Source organism: Pipistrellus kuhlii, unplaced genomic scaffold, assembly GCF_014108245.1.
Source record: "Pipistrellus kuhlii isolate mPipKuh1 unplaced genomic scaffold, mPipKuh1.p scaffold_m20_p_69, whole genome shotgun sequence".
NCBI classification, from domain to species: Eukaryota; Metazoa; Chordata; class Mammalia; order Chiroptera; family Vespertilionidae; genus Pipistrellus; species Pipistrellus kuhlii.
Window position 1 is genome coordinate 1012284 of NW_023425572.1, and position 23597 is coordinate 1035880.

Here is a 23597-nt window from a genome sequence, read left to right on the forward strand (position 1 = left end):
GCTGCCTTCAGTTCCACACCCCCACGACGTCCTCAGTCATCCTGATTGCGCAGAGGAATTCCAACCTTCAGAGGAATGTTCCTTTGGTTTGTGCTTTCTTCTCTTGAACATTTGTTGCTGATTTAGTCCTGCTTTCAAATTCAGGCCAGTCAGGATGCCCTGTTTTCATCTCTGTGTGACTCTTCTTCAGTCATTTCCTTTCTTCTCAGCTTGCTTATCAGACGACACACACCCCAGGCCTGGGCTTTGTTCTGCCATCTCCTTCTACTTAATCCCCACGCCGATTCTCTGCCAAGCAGATGTGTATTAAAATGTGCATAAGAAAAGAAGCAAGCTGGGATTATTTAGAAATGGCCTCAATGTGCACAAACTCTACGGGTATGAGGGTTTTTTCTTAAAAAAAACCCCGCAACAAACTTATGGTAATAGCTACTTAGATGGATCAAGACACTGTTTTATTTGGCCATCCCTGCCATCATGTTCCAGGCCCCATTGCCAGAGACACAAAAGCAGGGATGGAGGACTCAGATGCAGTGCCTTGTAGCTGTCTCCTTGCTCATAGGATCTCTTTGCTCACAGTAATGAGGGACTTGGACAGTTCAATGGTTTGTCCAACCTGAAAGAGCTGGAGTTTTGTTTTTGTCTTACCTGATATTAAATCATCTACCAGGCGTGAGACATGATTTCCATTTCCACTCAGGTCCTTGGGTCTCGTGTGTGTGCTTTACAATGGCTTATCTTTCACAGGTTAAAGGCATCTAAGAACTAGCTGTCATGTACTAAACCAGGGGTCGGCAAACTCATTAGTCAACAGAGCCAAATATCAACAGGACAACGATTGAAATGTCTTTGGAGAGCCAAGTTTTTTAAACTTAAACTTCTTCTAATGCCACCTCTTCAACATAGACTGGCCCAGGCTGTGGTATTTTGTGGAAGAGCCACACTCAAGAAGCCCAAGAGCCGCATGTGGCTTGGAGCCGCAGTTTGGTGACCATGGTACTAAGCTAAAGATATGGCCACTGTGCTGAAACCATACAAGGAGAAAGGGAGAGTAAATAGTCTTCAACTCTCTCTCTCTCTCTCTCTCTCTCTCTCTCTCTCTCTCTCTCTCTCTCTCACACACACACACACACACACACACACACACTTAAATTATTGGTAAAATATTCTGAGCCCTGTTTTCTGGACTGGCTATATAAGGTCTGACTGTCAACAGATGAACAGACCTTTTGTTACCTTTTATGGTGCAGACACCCTAGTGCCATTTGGTCTGGAAGTTTTAAAAAATAGTCCTGTTTGGGCAAGAACCTGGCAGACAGAGGACCCCATAATATATCAGGCAGTCCGGTCTAGAAGGGAGGGAAAGAATGGCCCAGATCATTGTCAAATCCAAAGCCAAGACAACACAGGGTCAGAAGGAGGAGGGCAGGATGAGAGTCAGTGTTACAGAAGAACAACCTGCAATTTATAACCAAGCTGTGTTTGCTCTGGGTCTTGTTTACCACTTGCGGCTGCGTGTGGGTGGCCAGGAAGGGCAGGGGGCCGCAGCCAAGTTCTCCTGCCTGTGTCCCAGCCAGGGGCGGAGGTGCTGACCGGTGGTGTGGATCGATGACTAGGATAGCTTCAGGCCCAGTCTGAAGCTATCCTAGTCATCCCCAGTAAGAAAATGAGATACTGCTTCCGGTCTTCATTATGAAGAAGCAAATGAAGCATCCAAGGCCTACGGGAGATGGAGCTTACAGGGATTGTGCTGGGCAATACTGGTCCAGAAGGCAACAGCCCTGAGTTCCCATCCTGTATGTAGCAGACTACCTCCTCATTGACAACTGAATTTCAATTGAGTGACAGTCTCACCTGAAACAAATCATTATACATTTCTAAGTATAATAGATCAGTTTCACTGGGTTGATGTCCCCAAGCCATCGCACTTACTGGCTCCTCAGCTGTATATGCATAGTATTGGCATTTTTATTACATTTTTAATATATATTTTATTGATTTTTTTTTCAGAGAGGAAAAGAGAGGCATAGAGTGTTGGAAACATCAATGAGAGAGAAACATCGATCAGCTGCCTCTTGCACACCCCCTACGGGAGATGTGCCCGCAACCAAGGTGCATGCCCTTGACTGGAATCGAATCTGGGACCTTTCAGTCCGCAGGCCGACGCTCTATCCACTGAGCCAAACCGGTTTCGGCGGCATTTTTATTACATTTGTACTTGGGGATTGCGGGCATATGTACGGAATAGGATGTGAGTTCATTCATTGAATGTAACACTCAGAACAAAGCCTTCACTTAACTTTTTATTACTCATGGCACAAGACAGAATTTTAACAGACACCACTGAGAATGTCACTGGCAACATGAAAGTTAAGAGTAGCATGTTTTATAAAAAAAAAAAATCGTTTGTCTATGATACACATTCCCTTATGAAGTGAAGAAAAACTCATAAAATACTGAAGCGAATCGCCACCTGCTGGTCAGAAATAGTTTTACAGTGGAAAAAGGTCAAAGGTACCGGTACTACAGAATGAAATACGTAGGAGCATTTTACAATACACACAAAATTACTGAAGAAAACATTCCCTCAGCCTTTGGTACAATGGAAATGCAAAGCTGTAGTCTTTTTCCCAATATTATTTACTTTAAAGCACTGCGTGTAATTTGGTTAATACTGATCACGGGGCAAAAGGAAAAACCACGTTATCTAATTTGAATACTCTATTTAGATGCTTAATCACTTTATAGTTGGTTTCCAGTTTGTAGTTTTGAAAAATACATAAAAGTCACACATTATAAATATATATTAGATGTGGTCTATATGAAATTGAATTTGACCTAAAATGGGAAAGATGATTTCTTTATTCTTTGTCAGGCAGGGCCTTTCTCCTGTTTGATAAACTGAATCCTTTCTAAACAGATTCCAAAAATATATTCCATAGCATATCAAATCTAGTATTTCCTTAAAATATATTCCATATCAAAAAGCATTCAGTGACTATATTTATTGTATCTCTCTACTATATAAAAATATGGCTTCTCATACTCTCTTTTACTTTGTTAGTGTTTTTCTTAGGCATCGAAGGAAGGACTGTCCCTCTTTAAAAGCTATGGCAAAAGCACAGAAACCTGCTTGTGCATATTCTAGAACATTCTATAGAATCTCCTTGCTTAGTATAAGTGAAGTGATTTTAAAAATGTTCCTTTTGTTTTCTGTGTGATGATATCATATACGATTATCATATATAATCTGTTACGGAATATACAATAGTCAAAAACTGAAGACACATAAATACAATTAAGCTATACGAAAGCGAGAGCTTTATCTTAGAGGCAATGTGAGCAGTGTATATATTAGGGGCTGCTGTCCGTTTATGATTTTGTATCTCCCTAAGGCTGGCTATGCAAGAGAATCTTATCATAAGTGGTGAGGTTGTTAGTGCTCTATATCTTTAAGTGAACTGGGGTTCCCTTGTGCTATTTTTTTAAAGTGTAAAAGAAGGAAAGGAAGGAAGTGTCCAATTGACCAACACCAACTCTTTTCCGTTCGGAGTGAAAGAAGGCTGTTGGGACGTGAGTGCTGACGCTGGGTGTGGGTTCATACCAGTGTTTCCGGGAGGGCATCGGGGTTGTCTGCGGACAAGAGCTCCCAGATCTGCCACCGATCTCTCTGCCAGTCGAGCCAGTTAGGTTCCGCCAGGCCCCTACTGTTCTGATCGCCCGCGGGACTGGAGGAGGCGCTGCTCAGCTGCTGCTGGGCGGCCTGGGGCTCTCGCTGGGCTGTTTGGCTTCCCTCTTCCAAGGGTGATCCTGACGCTTCCTCTGGCCTCTGGCGCCTCCACAAGGGTGGCTCTGCCGGCTGGTGGGCCGATGCCGACGCTGAAGCCTGCTTCCCTGGACCGGGATAAGGAGGCGGCGGCCTGCAGTCGGGCCTGGTGCTCTCCCGGGGTCTCTGGTGCAAAGGCCTGCCACGGCACTGAAGCCAGGCCACCTGCAGGTCGCTTTCCAGGTCCTCCTCGCTGCTCAGAGTCAAATACTGCTCAGACCTGGGCGTGGCCAGCTCCCACCTCCTGCCGCCGCCCTGGATGTGGGACCTGCTGCAGACCCTGGACACGGGCGGGTGGGCCGGGCACTCCGGGATGGTGGCCGTGGTCTGAGTCCTCCGCATGGCCTGCGGGCCGCTGTCCAGTTCCATGGGGCTGCCCTGCCACCGGGGCCAGTGTGAGGACAGGTTCCCCTGGGAAAGGGAGCATGGCCCCGGGCGTAGGGAGCTGCTTTCAAAAATGTCTCCATAGGAACCTGGCAGCAGAGAGAAGAGCGAGAAGTGGAATTAGTGTCTAGACTCCAGGCTCAGATGTCCAGTTACTTCCTTCCCTGCCAGCTCTGAGGGTTGAAAAGGCACAGGACACTCTCAGGTGTCGTTGGGTGAAGTAAAAGACTTCCTAGTTAAAAAAAAAAAGACACTTTTTTGGTTGTTGTTAATCCTCACCCCAGGATTTTTAAAAATTTCTTTATTGATTAAGGTATCACATACTTATCCTCAACCCCCCATTCCAACCCCCCACCCCTCCTCGCTCATATCCCCACCCCCCTGTTGTCCTTGACCACTGGTTAGGGTCATATGTGTGCACACAGTCCTTTGATTGATCTCTCCCTTTTACCCCCACCCTCCCTACCCCATGATATTTTGCATTGATTTTTAGAGTGGAAGGGAGGGGAAGAGAGAAACATCAATGTGAGACAGATGCATTGATTGGTTGGTTGCCTTTTACACGCACTGGAAATCTGCAACCAAGGTACATGCCCTTGACAGGAATCAAACCCAGGACCCTTTGGTCCATAGGCCAACGCTCTATCCACTGAGCCACACCAGCTAGGCCCTAGCTGCTAGGGCTGCACTTTTTGATTATTGATACAATTGCTGTAGCAGGTCCAAATACAGATGCCTAGACTCTGACAGGTTAGCTAGCAAATAAGATTCAACAGTCCTTGTCACTAATTGATATTTCAGAAAAGGTCCCTGCGACCTGGCTGGGAACACTTACTTCTCTGCTCCATTCCTGCTCAGTGGAATTTGCAATCCAGAGGAGACACAAATAATGTTTTCATGTTTCTATCATGTCAATAAAAGCTGTAGGAATAAATTAATTGAATCTAAAACACTCATTTGGCTCAGCCGGTGTGGCTCAATGTGTGGGCATCGACCCAGGAATCAAGAAGTAATGGTTCTATTCACAGTCAGGGCACATCCCTGGGTTGCAGGCTAGATCCCCAGTAGGGGGCATGCAGGAGGCAGCCGATCCATGATTCTCCCTCTGTGACATTTCTATCTCTCTCTCTCCCTTACTCTCACTCTAAAAATTAATAAAAACTGGGCAGGAGCAGGCAGGAGAGGTCAATGGGGGAAAAGGGAGACATATGTAAAACTTCCAATAATAAAGAATTTTTAAAAATCAATAAAAACATTTTTTAACAATGTACATAAAAGGAATTCCTGACAGCATAATACAAGAACAACAACAAAATGGGAACAACCCAGTTGGCCAAGCATTGGGCGGTGAGCGATGAATATTATGAACAATCATGGAGAATAACTGAGAAATGGGAGTTAAATAATGTAGAGTTGCAGAGACAGAATGTTGTTAGCCATGTGTACAAACGCTGGCAAGGGAAATGAAATGAAATACAGTCAGAGATTGGCATATTTTAGTGGAAAGGCTAAGTGTAACTTTATCCTACTCCGTCTTCTCAGCATTTTGCAAATAATTTTTGACAAGCGTGTAATATGATAACAAGGCAAAGATGAAAGGAAATTAATTTCAAAAGCAAATGCAATAAACATTTTAAAAAATAACAGTTCACCTGTCATTCCGGGGTCTTTGGATCCACTTTTCAATGTTGAATGCCAAGTTCCCCAGATATTGAAAGGTTCCTCAGACATATCTAGGAACAAATGTATGAAAAGGTATGTAATTCACAAGGAAAACCGAGGAGCAACAATCAATACACAAATCAATGCACATCACTTCCGTGCAAAGTGCTGTATTTGAGACTGATGGATACAAAACAGGCTTTTTCCATTTGGGATTTACAAAAAGGCTCTTTCTGTGATATGGTTGTGGTAGACAGAATAAAGACCCCCCTCCCCCCTCAAAAAAGATGCCTTGACATGACCCCAGAACCTGTAAGGATGCTATAGTCAAAAGGGATTTTGCAGGCGTGATTGGATCCTGAGAGGCTCACGAGAGGATCCTGGCTGATCTGAGTGGGCCCAATGTCATCACAAGGGTCCCTCAGGGTGAAGTTATTTCCAGGGAGGAAGCTCCAGATTAGACAGGGTTTGTCTGCCTTGACCTTGGGGCGGGTCATGCTTTGTTATGGTGCTGTCCTGTGCTCCGTGGGATGCTGAGCAGCAACCCGGACCTCTACCCACTAGATGCCAAGTATGACCACGAAAAATGCCTCCTGACATTGTTACATGCCTCCCAGGGGGCAACATTGAAAACCGCAGAGTTAGAGTTTGCCAAGATATTAAATGGATGTAAGAGCTAATGTGGGCCTTAGTCCCCTGCTAATAAGTCAGAGCCCATGAGTATCTTTGCTAAGGTGACCAGATGTCCCACTTTTGGTGGGACAGTCCCGATTTTTAACAATTTGTCTCGTGTCCCAAAGTCTCTAGGATGCGGGACAAATTGTTAAAAATCGAAACGGTCTCGCTAAAAGCTGGACGTCTGGTCACCTTAATCTTTGCCTACCTGCTAAACAACTAAGATGCAAAGACACTGACCCTGGGAGGCAGAATCAAGCTTTCCTGGTGTGAACTTGTCTAGTAATATCCGTTTGAAAATGTGTTTAGAAACCTGAGTATGCCACGCCTCTCCTAATAGCCAAGTTCTCTTCAGAGTGTTCTTTTTGTTGTTGCTTCAGAGAATATTACATATAGGAAACCTGCCCCTAATTTAAAAGAGCAAAATTTAGATATCAACTATTACATCAAAGAAAGAATAGTAAAAAAAAAAATCTATGACACATCTATTTAATGAAAATATATAGTGGTCATACACAAAAAATGTTAGCAATATAAAAATTGCTAATAATAGGATTTTAGGTAAAATAAGTTTACTTCAAAAGTAGTCATATTATGCCCTAACCAGTTTGGCTAAGTGGATAGTGTCGGCCTGTGGACTGAAGCGTCCCAGGTTCCATTCTGGTCCAGGCCACATGCCCAAGTTACCAGCTCTGTCCCCAGTAGGAGGTGTGCATGAGGCAGCAGATCCATGATTCTCTCTCATCATTGATGTTTTTCTCTCTCCCTTTCCATATCTCTTGGAAATCAATAAAAAATATTTTTAAAAAGAATTCATACTATGAATATATATCATTATGCATGCATATGAACAAGGACTAGGAAAATAAAGTTTCTCACATTTGGAAAATAAATTTAATGCCTGATGGAAACATGGGTTACTGCTTTTGTTATTATTTTTTAAAGTTATTTTGACATGAATATTCGTAAAAATAAACTAAAGATGCTATGATTTAAAAACATGCACACAGAATCCTTTCAGAATGACTCTTTGGGTTAAATTATAAATTTATGATAAAGTAGCAAAAATTTGAACTGTGTCTTCCCATTATTACTTAATGAGTATCCCGCTGAGTCCCGGCCCCAAGGAATTCCTCTATGGAGGGAAAGAACAAGCAAACATCCATCGGCCAAATACATGTGGGAAAAGCTACGAACCACACGCTCCCTCGCGTTGCAGACACTCAATGGTGACCAAGCGCTTTGAAGACTTGGAGAAATTGTACAACAGAGACACCATTGACTTGGTTAACCCAACATTTCCCAAACGTATTTGACCACGAAACCCTTATGTTGCCTAAAAATGTTCATCTCCCTGGAGACTGACATGTCCTTTCTGGAACACGATGTCTTGTTATAGAAGAGGTTCAGTTTGTTCTCTTTATAAAAGCAACAGCGATAATTGGATGACATTAAATTCAGCAAACAGGCACCCAAACTCCAAGACACACGGAGTTCCTGGGATGCTGGAAGGAGAGAGTCAGCTGGGAATACCGCTCTCTGGACAGGAGACGGCTTCCTAGACCCTCCAGGAGAAGACTGGGCTCATCACACTTCCCTCTTCCTGGAGAAGATCTTCAGCCGGGACCCAGTCAAAGCTCTCTGAAGGGCATACACAGAACCTAGGAAGGGAGGAAGAGAAGGCCCGAAGGGCCCCCGGCTCAGGCTATCACAGTCCCCGTTACCTTTTCCAAGCTGTGGTCCAGGAGAACTCTCCTTTGACTTCAACGATGGCAGGTGGCCCACCAGCATGTACTGCTCTGGTCCTTTGTAAAGCTTCTCCGAGCCCCCCGGCGCCGTGTTCTCTTGCATAGCCAGCAGGGAGCGCTCGGACAGCACAGGGGAGTTGTTGTCATAAGGGGAGAGGTCTCCGCTGGAAGCCTTGTTGGAGTCTGTGGATGAGTGTCTTCCTCCGACCGAAAAGGAAACTTCTGACCTCAGCATGTCATCAGGGCTTCTGGCTCAGGGAGACAAGGACAAGGCTGTGAGTATGCTGACAGCTGGCGACAGATGCCAACGCTGTGGTGACCGGGACACAGATGACAGGGGGGGGGGGGGGGGGAATGCATGGGCACAGGCTGAAACAAACCAAAGAAAACCTTCAGAGCAGTATTTTACAAGATGGTGAAAGCGTTTCCATAAAATGGCCAGCAGAGGGCAGTACAACGCAACAGATGTCATTGGAAATGTCAAGGTAAAGGCAGGGGGAGGACTAAGAGATGGATCCCTGTCTTCTCCCATGTGCCTTGCTGAGATGCCTGTTGGATTCATCGGTTTTCATTGCAAAGTAAAAGGATAAACGTCTATGGAAGATTGCTCAGAAAACGACGAAAAGAGTAAAAAAAAAAAAAAAAGATTAATCGGAAGAAACAGAAACTTTTTGTCAAACAGAAAAGATGATTTAGTTTGGGGCAAGATGAACAAAATGTACTCGTTGGAGAATTTTGAAAGGGACCGACTTCCTGTTGGAAATATGACTTGAAGAAAGGCTTTCCAAAGACAAGAATGTCTGCAGAGGGAATTGAGTTATGGCAAACTCTGGGGAGGGCTATATATGTGCAAAAAGGTCACTACTTGGCATTGATTTTAAGGAATGAAAAAGAACAAGAGGCTGAAATGTCATTATTTTGGTCCATCAGCCATATTTATGACTATATGTGTGGGAGAGTGTGCTCATGAACACGGGCAAACCACAAGAGTATGCATATTTGATTAAAATAATAAGTAAATGAGAAATTTAGAAATAGGCTGAACTTGACAGAATATATTCAAGGCCTTTAAGACATTCATTCTTTTATATATATATTTTTTTTTTGTTAATCCTCACCTGAGGATATTTTTCCATTGATTTTTAGAGAGAGTGGAAGAGAGGGGGAGAGACATAGAGAGAGAAACATGAATGTGAGAGAAACACACTGATTGGTTGTTTCCCACAATGCCCTGGCCAGGGCCGGGGAAGGATCCTGCATCTGAGGTACGAGCCTTTGACTGGAATCAAACTCAGGACCCTTCAGTTCACAGGCCAACACTCTATCCACTGAGCCAAACTGTCCAGGGCTAAGACATTTGGGATTCACATTTGCTATCTTTAAAATGTAGCATTTCACTTGCTAAAAGTACATATAGCAACTATCAATTATATTGAATTTAAGACATTCATTTATATTTTAAAATTAATCTTATTAAAGTAATACAACTAATTGGTTGTGGTGAATATTTCGTCATTATTTTGATATTATAGTGATTCTTTCTGGTCATGGGATACCCTTCAGTCAAATGATATTCTTACCACTCAATCATTCCTGACTGTTGATGGAAAAGTAGCCCAGATCTTAGTGTTAATAAGGGCTTATTCTGTTTGGGGTAGCAACTGAAATATGCATTCCCTATAGGGTTCTTGAGGCTATTTGGGAAAGTCTACCTCAGATCTTACATGATCCAGTATATAAAAGTGTATGTTTTGTGTGTATGTGTATGTGTATAATATATATGTATATACCTTTGCAGCAGCAAAACAGATAAATAACAACTGATGCTCACTATCTATTAAGGAAAAATCGGTAGATAACTCTTTTACTTTCCTCAATATCCTGAATTAAAAGTAATTCAGATAAAACTATGATTGAGACTTTACATGAAGTTTATTATGGCTTCATGGACAACCTTTCTTCCCCCACCCAGACACTTAGTGTCAGTCCGTCCATCCTTCCTGTGACGATGATGATGATGATGAAGATGATGCTACTGGTGGGAGTAGTTGCATGTATAAAGTGGCTGGAAGGATAAATATATGACTGTAATTGGTGTCCATTGCATTTAGCTACATCTAAAGTGAGTCTACAAGGCACTAGTCCTTTTTACAAATAGATATAAAGCATAATAATGAGCATATCCATTACATTTCATATGTGCATGAATTATCACAGCAACAAAAATAACAGCGAACATGTGAATGGAACGGGAAAAGGGAATGTCAGGCGTGTGAAGAGTGTTTGCAGTCTTACCTGGGACCATCTGTATGTTCTACCTTCCTCAAAATAGTGGCCCTGATCACATCTTGAAGGGAAATGATGACAGATTGATTAACAATTCCAGAACCTGCTCAGTGCCCCCCCCCTCCACTGCTTCTCCTTACTAGTCCTTGCTTTCTTTTGGTTTAACTTTTCAAAACAAATCTTTTGCAATCTTAAAGAAGGTACACATGCCTGAGAAATCCTCTCTTAACCAAAGGGTTCTGAGTATGCCACGTGGAGGAAGGGCGCTCACAGTGGGGCTGGCTTCTTCTCAGGTTTCCTGCAGGGGTTAGCGTGCAGGAGACAGGCCTCACAGCACGTGACATGTGTTGCTGGGGACTGAGACAGCCAGGGGCTTGAACACTTTCTGCTGAGGGACTATCTTACCCATGTGGAATAAGTAAGTCCTTTCCTTGACTCCTCTTTAAACAATTTTTTTTAAAACTTTATTTATTTATCTTATTTATTTATTTATTTATTTATTCCTTACCTGAATATATTTTTCCATTGATTTTTAGGGAGAGTGGAAGAGAGAGGGAAAGACAGAGAGAAACATCGAAGTGAGAGAAACACATCGATTGCTTGTCTCCTGCACATGCCCTGACCAGGGTCCGGGCCAGGGAGGAGCCTGCAACTGAGGTATGTGCTCTTCACCAGAATCAAACTTGGGACCCTTTGCTCTACAGGCTGATGCTCTATCCACTAAGTACACCCGCTAGGGCCTCTTTAAACAACCTTATGGGAAAGAGCCAGACAATACCGTGTGGATGACTTTCCATAAACTTTAGGTCTCCCGTGAACGAAAGAAAACTGAAAGGTACTTACTACTTCTGCTGGAAAGTGGGAAAAAATGATTTCTTCTCCATTATCTAATCAAAGAGAAAGGAGTCTCCCTAATTTTAGTGGAGGGAACACAAAACAAGACAGCGAGACACTTGTGTGTTATCATGGGGTTGGCTCTGTGTGAGGAAACTTGTGAGGAGAAAAACTGAATATATTGAACTGGTAACTACATGGAGCTCAGCTCAGAATTGGGGTTCTGTGCCCTTATTAGAGCTAGAAATCATATTACTGGATTAATTTTAGTAGTTTTCTGTATTAACGTTTTTGTAGTCATTAATGAAAATGTCCCCTTTATCAGCCATGGTGTTATATCAATAACAGTGGGTACATAAAGCCTTATTTTAAAAAGAGTTAAGTCAAATCATAGGCCAAAACAAAATAACTATCAGAGCTACAAAAACCTTTTTGACCCCTCATATTGGGAGGAAAGCATTAGAAAGGTCATATTTTAGCTCATGGAGAACCTCTAGTTCTGCCTCATGTCTTGCTCATCTGTCTTATAAAAACATGCAGAAGAAAATACATTCAACAAAGTAACTTTCAGATTCAGCCAATGGTTATGTGCATAAAGACACATACCCCATGGAAGAAGTCTGCCAGTAGCCCTCCCACATGCTGATGGTGCTGGCTCTCCTCTCATCCACTGATGGTGTGGAGCAACTGGGGCTGGCACCAGCAGCAGGTCCAAGTGTGGCCGGCACCGTCAGCAAGTGTGAGCAGTGGCTGCTGCCCCAATTGCCTCTCAGGAGCAGGGGGAGGTGGAGAAGTCCTGAGGGGCAATCGGGACTGGCTGCCACTTGCACCTGCTGACAGCGCTGAGTGATAGGGGCTGGCACCAGGTGCTGGCAGTGGATGCAAGTAGCCTATATATATTGCCTAAGTGACCGTTACAACTGGTTGATTGAATGATCGGTCAACTGGTCGCTGTGATGCGCACTGACCACCAGGGGGCAGATGCTCAATGCAGGAGCTGCCCCTTGGTGGTCAGTGTGCTCCCACAGCCAACCTCCCTTGGTTCCTCCCCTTGGCTGGCCAGCCCCAATTGGGACTGGGCAAGATGGCCTAGATAGGCCTCCATTGCTGACCAGGCTGAGGGACCCCCACCTGTGCACAAATTCGTGTACTGGGCTTCTAGTGTAATAATAATGTATCAGGTTTTGCAATGAGTGATAAAAGGCTCTGTGGAATTGGGGCTCCCCTTGAGTTGGTGTACTGGAGTTTCTGGTGTGCTTCTGTGTGTTTCACACCCCAACTGCATCTTATCTTTTCACTCCATTGTTTTCCTGTCCCCAGTTTCTCAAATTACTTACCAAAGTATTGTTCCACTTTACATGTTTTTTCAAGTCACTTCAACAAATTGTTTTTGGACAGACATTTAGACAGGGAAGTCACACCCACATTAATTGTTGGGGGGACTGGAAGGGCAGCATGCTTCATGAGAACATTCAGGTTGGTTAAAATAAAACAAGAACAACAATAATAACTATAACAAAAATAACAGAAACTGCGACATTCTTTCTTCCTTAATTTTCATGGTTATGATAGGATCTTATCAAGCAGGGGTGAGAGAGGAGGAGGTGGAGCCACTGTCCCTTTCCTCTGTTCTTTGGGCTGACTCTGAAAAGAAACTTGTTGGAAATGCAAATTCTCAAGCTCCATTCTAGGCCTACTGACAGGATTGGCTATACTATAATATGTGGGGTCCAGTGAAAAATGAACAGGCAGGGCCCCAAGTTAAAAAATAAGAATTTAAAGATGGTAGGAGCAGATCATTAAGCCAAACGTGGGCTTCTTCTGAGTGGGGTCCTGTGTGACTGTCCAGGTTTCCCACCCGCCCCGTCATGAAGCATGAAGCTGCCTACTGAAAGGGAATGTCTGGACATGGGGCTAGCAAACTGTATTTCAAAAAGTTCTCCAGGTAATTTTGATGCATGGGAAGTTTGAGAACCTCTGATACCAAACCAACCTTCCCTTCCTAAAGCCATACACATAGCCACAGGTCAAGGAAATACTATGCCAAATTGGGAGAGAAACCACAAACAACAGGCCAAACTTCTGCACTGACTGACAGTGGGGTAAATGGAGTAGTCTTGACCTTGAAGTGATTTGGACCACAGCTGAGTAAAGGAGGGAGAGTGTGTCCAAACCAGTGAACTCCGTCAGCAGAGTCCAGATAACTGAATGGAGTTTGGTTGTCAATCAGAACATATTAAGGTGAGAAGGGGGCAGGAGAGGCCAATTTGCTTCTCTCTGCCCTTCTCGTTCATTCTCCTAAGTCAAGCCATCCAAGTGACTACAGCTAGGGTTAGTAAGTTGGTGGTCAAAGTTGCCTAATAACCCATAATCCAAGTTTGTCTGTCCACATGAGCGCCCACCAATTAAAACAAAATTATTTTATTCACACCTTAGGATTCTCACTACAACATAGGCAGTTCAACATTTTAACAAATTTGAGTGTCATTTCATTGCTTTATCATTAAATCTATTGGGAAAAAAGTCTAGGACTCCCGTTTGGGTATCTGAAAACATAAGATAAGCAACCACCAATGTCTTCTCCAAGATTTGCCTCTAAGATGATTCAGCACCATGAAGACAATTTGAACTTCAGTGCTCCAAGTAAAGGCAACAAAATAGTCATGTATTAATTTGTATAAAATATTCACCCTAGCCAGTGATTCACTAGATGCGAATAGTTTAAAAGACATAGTGGCCTCATTGTCTATGTCTTGGGATGTAATGGGTTTGGGGTTGGGAATCCGGTGGATAGGTTGCCCGTTGACATAGGTTTGCTCCCATGAATGGATGGATTTCTCATGAGTCCTGAAAACCCCGGACCATCCACAGCATGCATGGCTAGTCTCAGCTAATCAACTACGCATGAGATGGACATGGAGAGTGAATAGCTTTCTCACCCTTAGCTGGTCCCTCCATGTCCAGGTGTAAACACACCGGCAGGGCAATGTGGGCAGGCCTGCCCCGTAGCCGCAGCCGGAGGCACAGAACTCGTTCTGTGGATAAATGGAAAACTCCGGTTCAATGACCAGATGTGGCCGGCCCAGCTCCTTGAGGAGCTACGCCGGTGAGAAACATCTTTGGAGATTTCAAACTTGCGTTGGCTTCATTCTTGGCTCAGGGATTCAACTGATAAACCTCTGTCTGTTGGAAGTCAAAGCACATAACCATCTCAGACGTGATTAATTGTACTGGGAAATCCACTCCCACAGCAGCTCTGGATTGATGGGGGCTTTTCACATTAATCAAACTCAGTTCTGCAAGGCACCCTCTGTGCAGAGTCCTAGGGACAAGCACCCTACCTCATGGAGAAGCAAACATGGATCCAAACTCCCTGTGGGAGGTGAAAGTTGCACTCTGGCATTAGAACTTGCCCAAGGCTTTGGTGAAATTTCTCCCCTCATTTCTAGCTTGTATTAAGTCCTTCCTAATAGTCCTGGCACATGGAAGCATTTACAACAGGTAAGGAGAAAACAATGATTACTTTATTCACTTTATTCCTACTCTGCCTCATAAAACATCTTCCAATTGATATCTTGCTAGTCTATAAAGGAGTTGTGAAGCACAGTAAGGGGCAGGAAGAAAGAGGTGATGTGATAAATTCTCCTTCCACCTTGAATAGCCTTTCCACAGATGGTACATTTATACTTTTTGAAATTTTCTATTATAAAATTCTCTATTCCATGTACATTGTTCCTATCATTTGCTAAAAAGGCTTTCTGGAATGGAGGGTGTGTGTGTGTGTGTGTGTGTGTGTGTGTGTGTGTGTGTGTTTAATGCTTCATAATCTCCAGTGAACGGAGCATGACAGTTGATGTCACCAGCTACTGACAGTCAATAAGATTCATTGCTATACTGGTAGAGCCCAATTTCTTGTCTCTGAAAATTTCCTGAGAACTGTTTTGATTTTTACAAATCCTAGTAAAAGGAAAACAGAAATTGTAGTCCATATTTTGACACCCATGGTTTTGTGGAAGAAGTCCTTTTTAATGACCATTATTGAAAGATTAAAATAAATATTTATTTGATAATTTAAATGTGATGCCTTTAAATTATGAGAATGCCTAATATTCCTCAATATCATGAAGATAGTTAATGCCTAATATTCCTCCATATAATGAAGATAGTTATAATTCAATAGGAGAAACATCCAACTCAACAAAACAATTACTTTCCAGTTCTGAAATTTCATCCTTTGAGCCAACTATGGGTCTTTGCCCATGGTCTTGATTGGCTGGTCACTGGTTTTGCTATTTTGGGGGCAATTTCAGTAAAAACTTTGTGAAGGCTGATAACAGAATTAAATACAATGAAATGTAAAAATATATAGTAAAGATTTGGTTCATTCATATTGGTCTTCTCCCCAAATGCAGTTCAATGTGTTCTATTTTGATTTTGTTTCCAGTATACAGTAAGAAAATGCTCTACTCTGTCCTGTATACTGTAGAGGTATATATGTTTTTATTTAATTTTTAATGATTAATATTTCTCAGAACATTAAAACAGTTGAAAAATTGAAAAGTAGATACAAGTTACAATATTATTGTATATTACATTTAAAAACTTTATTTATGCCCAAACAAAATCTTATCATTATTTTAATTGGGGTTAACTTAATTAAAAATTATTTAAGATTGGTACTTGGTCCAGAAAAATTTTCACACAGAGCAACTCTCTCAGTTGAAAATAAAAGAAACAAAGAAGTATATTCATAAAACATTACTGATGACTTGTTTTCCTTTAAGCTAGGATACCTTTTGCTTCAGGCTCCAGTATGGCTTGGCCTGCCACTAGTTGTTTAAACATTTTTGATATTTTGTTCATAATAGATATTTGACATTAACTTTGATTTAAAATATTACATTTCAATATTGTTTATTTTTTAATTTAAAAAATATTTTATTGATTTTTTACAGAGAGGAAGGGAGAGGGATAGAGAATTAGAAACATGGATGAGAGAGAAACATGGATCAGCTGCCTCCTGCACACCCTCTACTGGGGATTGAGCCCAAAACATAGGCACATGCCCTTGACCCAGAATAGCATCCAGGACCTTTTAATCTACAGGCCAAAGCTCTATTCATTGAGCCAAACTGGCTAGGGCTCAATATTGCTTATCTTGATGAGTGAGGGGTTTTTTGCATACCCTTACATTTTGCACCTAGGTGAGTGCCTGCCTGCTTTTGCTCACCCTGGTCCCAGCCCAGATATGACACCCTGTTCTGTTGCAAATACCTGTATTCCATGTACCCTGTGCTCTTTGGTTTACCTTTCATTATAATTCCCTATTTCCCTACACCCCTAAACCAAAGGAGGGGATTTGATTTTAAGTATCTTTTGAAGAAAAGAGCATATCATTCTAAGGAATATAACAGACAAGAAATTTTAAAACCTCAAGTCTTCCTTGTTAATAATATAAATGTCTTCTCTTCCTTTGGCATCATGTTTCAGTTAAAGCCAAAAATGTAAGCAGACAAGCAGGAAAAAAAATAACGAATCCTCCTTTCACTCTGCCAATTCTATTGTTGCATAAAGAAGAGAAAAACTCCCACCAAACAAAACATTACTTCCCAAGCATCACTAAGTGTCTGATCTTTCAAGACAGAAGTTGTAATAAATGTGTTTCTTTTCTTGGTTCTACACTCTTTTGAAACGTTACTTTTCCACTCCAAATCTTGTGCGGTTCTCCGTGGGACACAGGAGTCTAAAGCCCTGTTTTAGGTATATGTGAGCTGGTGACAAAGAACAGAAGCCTCGAGAAAAATACAGCAAAAAAGGACTGGAATCCAACTTGGGACTCCTTCGTGTGCAGGCCAGCACTCTATTCACTGAGCCACACCAGCTAGGGCGTGGGCTGTCTTTAGACATTGCACACAACTTAATGTGGCTGGAGTCTCTCTTATGCCACATCGCCTTCATAGGTTGCTATCTGCTGAGTAGCAAAGTAAAACACAGTGATGCCCGAGTCTTTGGTAAGTAGTTGTAAAAGAAGAGAATGAAGAAACTTGAAGTGACATGATAGTAATCATTAGCATCGATTTAAATTCTATCCTATTCTAATAGCACAACTCTAAAGTTTTTATCTGTAATTTACAGATGAGGAAACTGAGAAAGAGAGAGAGATGAATTTCTTTCTCTAAGACCACACAGCTAATAGCAGTGGAACCAAAATTGGAACTCCGGCCATCTGGCTCTGCATCCAAAGCTGTGACCAGCATGTTATACCATCCAGGGCTGTGCTATTGATGGGTAAGTGGCATACCAAGGTAGCCAGCGCCACCTGGCACTGGGGTACTACCACTCATTACCATTGTGGTCCATCATTATCATGGACTTTCGGTGTGCAGTATTAGTTCCCTTCATTGTCAACCCAAAGACCCCTTTTCAATGTCAAAATTCACCCACTGTGGTAGTAACTATGTGGTGTCTATTGGGGTGGATCTAAGCCAGAAATTCGCACCCCTGGCTGCTCAGCAGAAGCACACGGGGAGCTTTCAAAAACCCCAATGTCCAGACTTCACTCTGGAACGAATGAGTCAGAATCTCTAGGGATGGTGCCCAGGAGGACTTGTTCTTTAAGCTCCCAGGTGGTTCCTATTGGGCAGGCAAGTCTGAGTCCCGATGGCCCAGCACAGTGGTGGGCAAACTGTGGCTCACGAGCTGCAATTTGCCACTCTGTGGACTAATGAGTTTGTCCAACACTGACCTAGACTCTCGATTCCAATAATGACAGGCTGTTGTTGTTCCTTGTGATTCAGCCCCTATCCCAGTGGTCGGCGAACTCATGAGTCAACAGAGCCGCAGTTTGCAGACCGCTGGCCCAGCACATCTCGTTTTGTACTCTGTGACATCTTTGATCACACACCTGTTATTCTGACCCGTGTCAACACCCTTTTACAAGGCCGTGAGCTCTTAAAGTGCAGAGCACGCCTTGATGTTTGCAGCTTTCGCTGCTCCAAGTGTGATCACAGCATGACCTGGGAGCTTGAGAGAAGCCAGCTTCTCACACTCCTTCCCCCACACCTAGTGATTCAGAAAGAGCATTTTAACAAGGTCCCTGCTGACCTGGATGCGCAGGGAAGTTTGATGCTCTCATTTAGGGCAGGAACACACTACCTACAGCTTGAGGGATATGACTCTCAAGCCTCGAAAGGCCATTAAAAAGAGATGTCTATTTATTAATTTATATATTTCTCCGTTATGCCATCATTATCCACTTTCTGGGCCGTGTCTTGGCCTGTACCTTGAAGAGAAAAACAATCACTTTCTTCTTACTAATCCCCCCCCCCCCAACCCGTTTTTTGTTGAACACCCACAGAGCTCCGGGAGCCTGCTCTTTCCCCTTGAAGCCTGCCCCTTACCTAAGATCTTGCTCGAGGGTCAGCCTGCCTCAAACTTACAATCCCCATTTTCACAGGGATAGCGAAAAGACGATGCTAGAGTCAAGAATAAAAGGTTCATTCCCTGGCATTTATATGCAAAGAACATACTTGAAAAACACATAAAAAATAGCTATTAATCAACCCTTCTTCAAAGTCTAATGCCATATAACAATGGCAAATCAAAATCTGTGGTTGTCTTAGGTGTGTTTTCTAGCTTTCCCCGCAGAGTAGCCACGAAATGTTACAAATGCAGCTTAATGAGAGACTTGCAAGTCGAAATGCCCTCTCATCTGTTCTCTTGCACAGAGAAGGAAAGCAAGCGAGGTCATTAAAATTCTGGTGATGCGAGTTACCCTGGGAAGAAAAGCCCCGTGATATTTCCAATGAGAACTTCTACCTGGGTGACAGTTAAAATTCTAGGAACTGTTTAAGTGAGCCTAATTTTCTGATGTGAAAAGCAAGACCATGAAATGCCAGCCAATTTGGGTAATTTGAGGGCACTCTTATTCACTCGCGCCTCTGGGGCCTTGTACTGGGCAGAATGTCTCACTTAGACCACAGGCCTGATAATGATCAGCCCGGAGATGGATTTTCAAAAGTGCACTTGAAAGGATGAGCCAATTAAAACTTCTGCCCGCTCGCTCTGCAGGAGACAGAGGGGTGGATGTAGCAGGGCTATTAGTGTAATGACCCAGGAATGAAGGAGGCCTGAGCCAAGCAGAATTCCTTTTCACCAAATCTATCTCAAGAACATAGCATTTTTGTATAGGAAATAGCTTTAAATGAAAATTAACACATCAAATGTGGTCTCGCCATACAGGGACAATTCAACGTGTGGATGTTTTTAAGCTATCGTGGAATAGGATATACCATTACTTTATATACATTTAAGAAAGAAACAAGTACTATGAATTAAATTAGGACATGCCTTTGATTACAGGGTGGATCTCAGCCTCAGAGATGATAAAACATTGGGGGAAGTATGTTGTAGAATTGTTGAAATTTTGTAGGCCAAAAGCACAACATAAACAATACTTTCATGAGAGATTAACAGCTTTTTCTTTTTTTGTTAATCCTCACACCAGGATATTTCCCCATTGGTTCTTAGGGAGAGTGGAAGAGAAAGGGAGAGACAGAGAGAAACATCGATGTGAGAGAAAAACATTGGTTAGTTGCCTCCTGCACACCTGACCAGGGCCCAGACTGGGGAAGAGCCTGCAACTGAGGTATGTGCCCTTGACCAGAATTGAACCCGGGGCCCTTGGTCTGCAGGTTGATGCTCTATCCACTGAGCCAAATTGACTAGGGCCACAACAACTTTTTCTGTCACAAATGTAAGGCTAGGGGTCCTGGGGGCAACATCGCTCCTGGTAATGGATGCAGTATTATCCCCTTAACTGGGTCTGACAAGTGCTCAGTACCCCCATATCCTCTGCTTCTGTAACAAATGGTTTCAATTAATCATAACATCTGACTAATGCAAACATTCAGTGCTCTTACTTCGGGGCAAAAATGGTGGCAAAGCAGCCCACAGCATGGCTGGCATTTGACTCATTGCAACTATGGTGCACGTGGAGACCGGTGTGTATTTTTATTAAAAAAAAAAAATGCCAGCTAGAAGGGGGGGAGGGGAGGAGAGTCAAGACGGTGTTTACCTCTAATTTCAAATGGCACTTGGCCTGGCTGAGGCCTGTCTTGTGGTTTGGTGATGCATCACGTGTGCTGGTAAATTACACATGTGAGATGCATGCAGGCTCAGCCGTATAGGCCCCTAAGAACAGTTATCAGAATTCTGGAAGGAGAATCACACATGCGCATCCTTGTCAGCCCCTTGAGCTTCTTGCCCACTTGGTGCTTTTTTTTTTGTAAACCCAGTCCAAAGGAGGTCAAGGGACTAGAAAAAGCCAAAAATGAAAATGAAAAAAAAAATTCTGTAAAGCAGTTCCTAATTTAATAAGTGGATCAAGCAGTTTCTAGTTAGGTGGACTGATCAGTTGTGCCAGTTGCCAAAATGCCCCTTCAAATCACCCCAGGTGGAGTCATGTAAACTTTTCCAACTGTTCAGAAATGGTAAGAGAAATCCTCAAGCAGATGTAGGACCCCGCATACTCACGAGGATTGGGAGGCCTTTCTTCGGAGCAAGTAGTCCACCACATCAGGGTCAGTCTGCAGCAGGCTGACCAGCACTTCATTCTGCAGATCTGGGGGCACCTGGAAGGGGCCGAAAGTGGAGGAATCAATAAAACCATCCCGGAAAGAGGCAAACCACTGCCCCTGGCAACTTCATTGGAGCAGAAAACAGAGCCTCAAGTGTGTAAGAGAACAGAATGACTGGTTGGTTAAAACCAAGCCTACACCAACCCCTACAGCTAGTGGAATGCTTAGGGCAAGCTGGATGGTTTCCTTACAGTCCTATTGAGTCCAAATGGTCACTTCACTTATGACTGGAGATACAATCTGATCACTTGGATACCTCTGTTATTCAGACTAGGTTTTTCTTGGCTTTGAGTAAGAAAAAGATTTTAGTTAAGAGACATGGTGTTTTGGATCCAATTATCTGCTGACGGGCACCTAGGCTGTTTCCAAATTCTGGCTATTGTAGATTGTGCTGCTATGAACATAGGGGTGCAAATATCCTTTCTGATTGGTGTTTCTAGTTTCTCGGGATATATTCCTAGAAGTGGGATTACTGGGTCAAATGGGAATTCCATTTTCAGTTTTTTGAGATGGTACATCTACACAATGGAATACTATGCTGCCATAAAAAAGAAGGAATTCTCATCATTTGCAGCAACCTGGATGGAATTGGAGAACATCATGCTGAGTGAAATAAGCCAATCAATGAAGGAGAAACACCACATGACCTCACTCATTGGTGGATGATAAAGATCATTATAAACTGATGAACCAAGAGACAGATATAGAGAAAGTAAAGCAACAGGCAGACTGTCAAATAACAGTGGGGAGGGGAGGAAGATCTGGAGGAGATAATAGATCAACCGAAGGACTTGTATACATGCATATAAGCACAACCAATGGACACAAAACTCTGGGGAGGGAGGGGATGTGTGGGAGTGAGAGAGGGGGGCAAAAAAATTAATAAAAAATGTTAAAAAAAAAAAGAGATATGGTGTTCATAATGTATTGTCCAAATGGGGGCACTTTCTAGGGTTCATATTTATATTTGTGCCAAGACAATAGGCATACATTACCACTGTCTTGGGCAGTTCTGGAACATGTAATTAGTTTATTAAGAGGACGGGTCCTTGAGCCAGATGGCTTGTGTTTGAGCCCTAGTTCCACTTACTAGCTGAGGGGCCTTCTATCAGGTACATAACCTTCCCGGATTTCTGCTTACTCACCTGTAAAATGGAGATAATAATAGTATGCACCACAAACAGTTGTTGTGGAGATTAAATGACTTATTATATGTTGAGGACTTAGAACAGTACCTGGCAGTTAGTAAAAAATGCAGACTACTACATCTGCACATGCCATTTTATTATTCAGTGCCTGTTTTCACTCCTTTTAAAAAAAATTTTATTGATTTCTTAGAGAGAAATAGAGAGAGGGATAGAGAATTAGAAACATCGATCAGCTGCCTCCTGCACACCCCCCACCAGGGATGTGCCCACAACCAAGGAATCGAACCTGAGACTTTCAGTCTGCAGGCCGACACTCTATCCACTGTGCAACACCAGTTTTGTCTTCACTCCTTTCTTGCATCCTGGCCCATTAATAGTGACATTTCTTGCTTCATAATCTGACAAGGCATTCACTAGAGTTCTATATAGATGAATGTCCCATGTTTTTCCAAGCCTAACTCACAATGCATTAGAAAATGGTCTTATGATCTCAAATCACTCACATGGAAATGTTCTACAAGAAAAGACTGGCCCAGCTGGTGTGGCTCAGTGGTTGAGCATCAACCTATGAACTAGAAGGTTGGTTTGATTCCAGGTCAGGGCACATGCCGGGGTTGCGGGTTTGATCCCCAGTGTGGGGCATGTAGGAGGCAGCCAATCAATAATTCTCTCTCATCATTGATGTCTCTATCCATTTCTCCCTCTCCCTTCCTCTCTGAAATCAATCAAAATATATTTTAAAAAGAAAAGAAAAGACTAAATTCAGCTCTAATGTTTCTGTAAATGTTGGTAGCTCAACCAAAGGAAATTCAAACTGTTGAGAGAAACATTTTCAGTCTGATTCTCTCCGATGTGGGCCTGGAGATAAGACTCTTAAGGACTGTGGGGACAAGTCTTCAGAGAATGAGTGGTTGGTGGGAGAATTTGCCTCCTGCCTCTTGTAGCATTCAATTCTTCTTGAGCTTTGAGAAGCTGGAAACAATTTTCTTAATGAAAACAGGGATGAGAAAGCAACAAAACAGTTTTTTTCTTTCATAAATCTGTCCCTCCTACTTGATCCTGAATCACTATTAATGACATTGTCAAACCCTACTCTCACAAATGCAAAATCTGGGTTGCATTTAAGCTTCTCTGTGTCCTTTGCCCTCCCTGTTCAGAGTCAGGAGATCTCATCTCCATGATGCCCATTCCTTCCTTCCTCTGTCTTCCATTCCAACTGCAATGATTCAAGTTCAAGCCCTCATTGTCTCTCTGTAGTGGTCATCTGTTTCCAGCCCCCATTTCTCTCTTCTTAGAACAGTTATACCCTAAGTTCCCTCTGGAGAACCAACTGTTTACCAACCCTAATCTCAAGGGCTCAAGGGTGAAGTGTAACCTAGACCATGTTCTCACTCTG

General features: G+C 42.9%; 1 protein-coding gene across 2 annotated transcripts in view; it reads right to left on the reverse strand.

Annotated features, from left to right (window-relative positions):
• Positions 1 to 3488: 3488 nt before the first annotated feature.
• ARHGAP6 (Rho GTPase activating protein 6) overlaps positions 3489 to 23597 on the reverse strand; it is a 275716-nt gene continuing 255607 nt past the window's right edge. For both annotated transcript variants that reach the window (XM_036420492.2, XM_036420494.2), the window contains exons 10-13: positions 20950 to 21047; positions 8272 to 8543; positions 5863 to 5943; positions 3489 to 4299 (exon numbers count right to left, since the gene is read on the reverse strand). In XM_036420492.2, coding sequence (XP_036276385.1) covers positions 3599 to 4299; positions 5863 to 5943; positions 8272 to 8543; positions 20950 to 21047 — 1152 coding nt within the window. In that variant the 3' untranslated portion in view covers positions 3489 to 3598. The remainder of the gene's footprint in view (positions 4300 to 5862; positions 5944 to 8271; positions 8544 to 20949; positions 21048 to 23597) is intronic.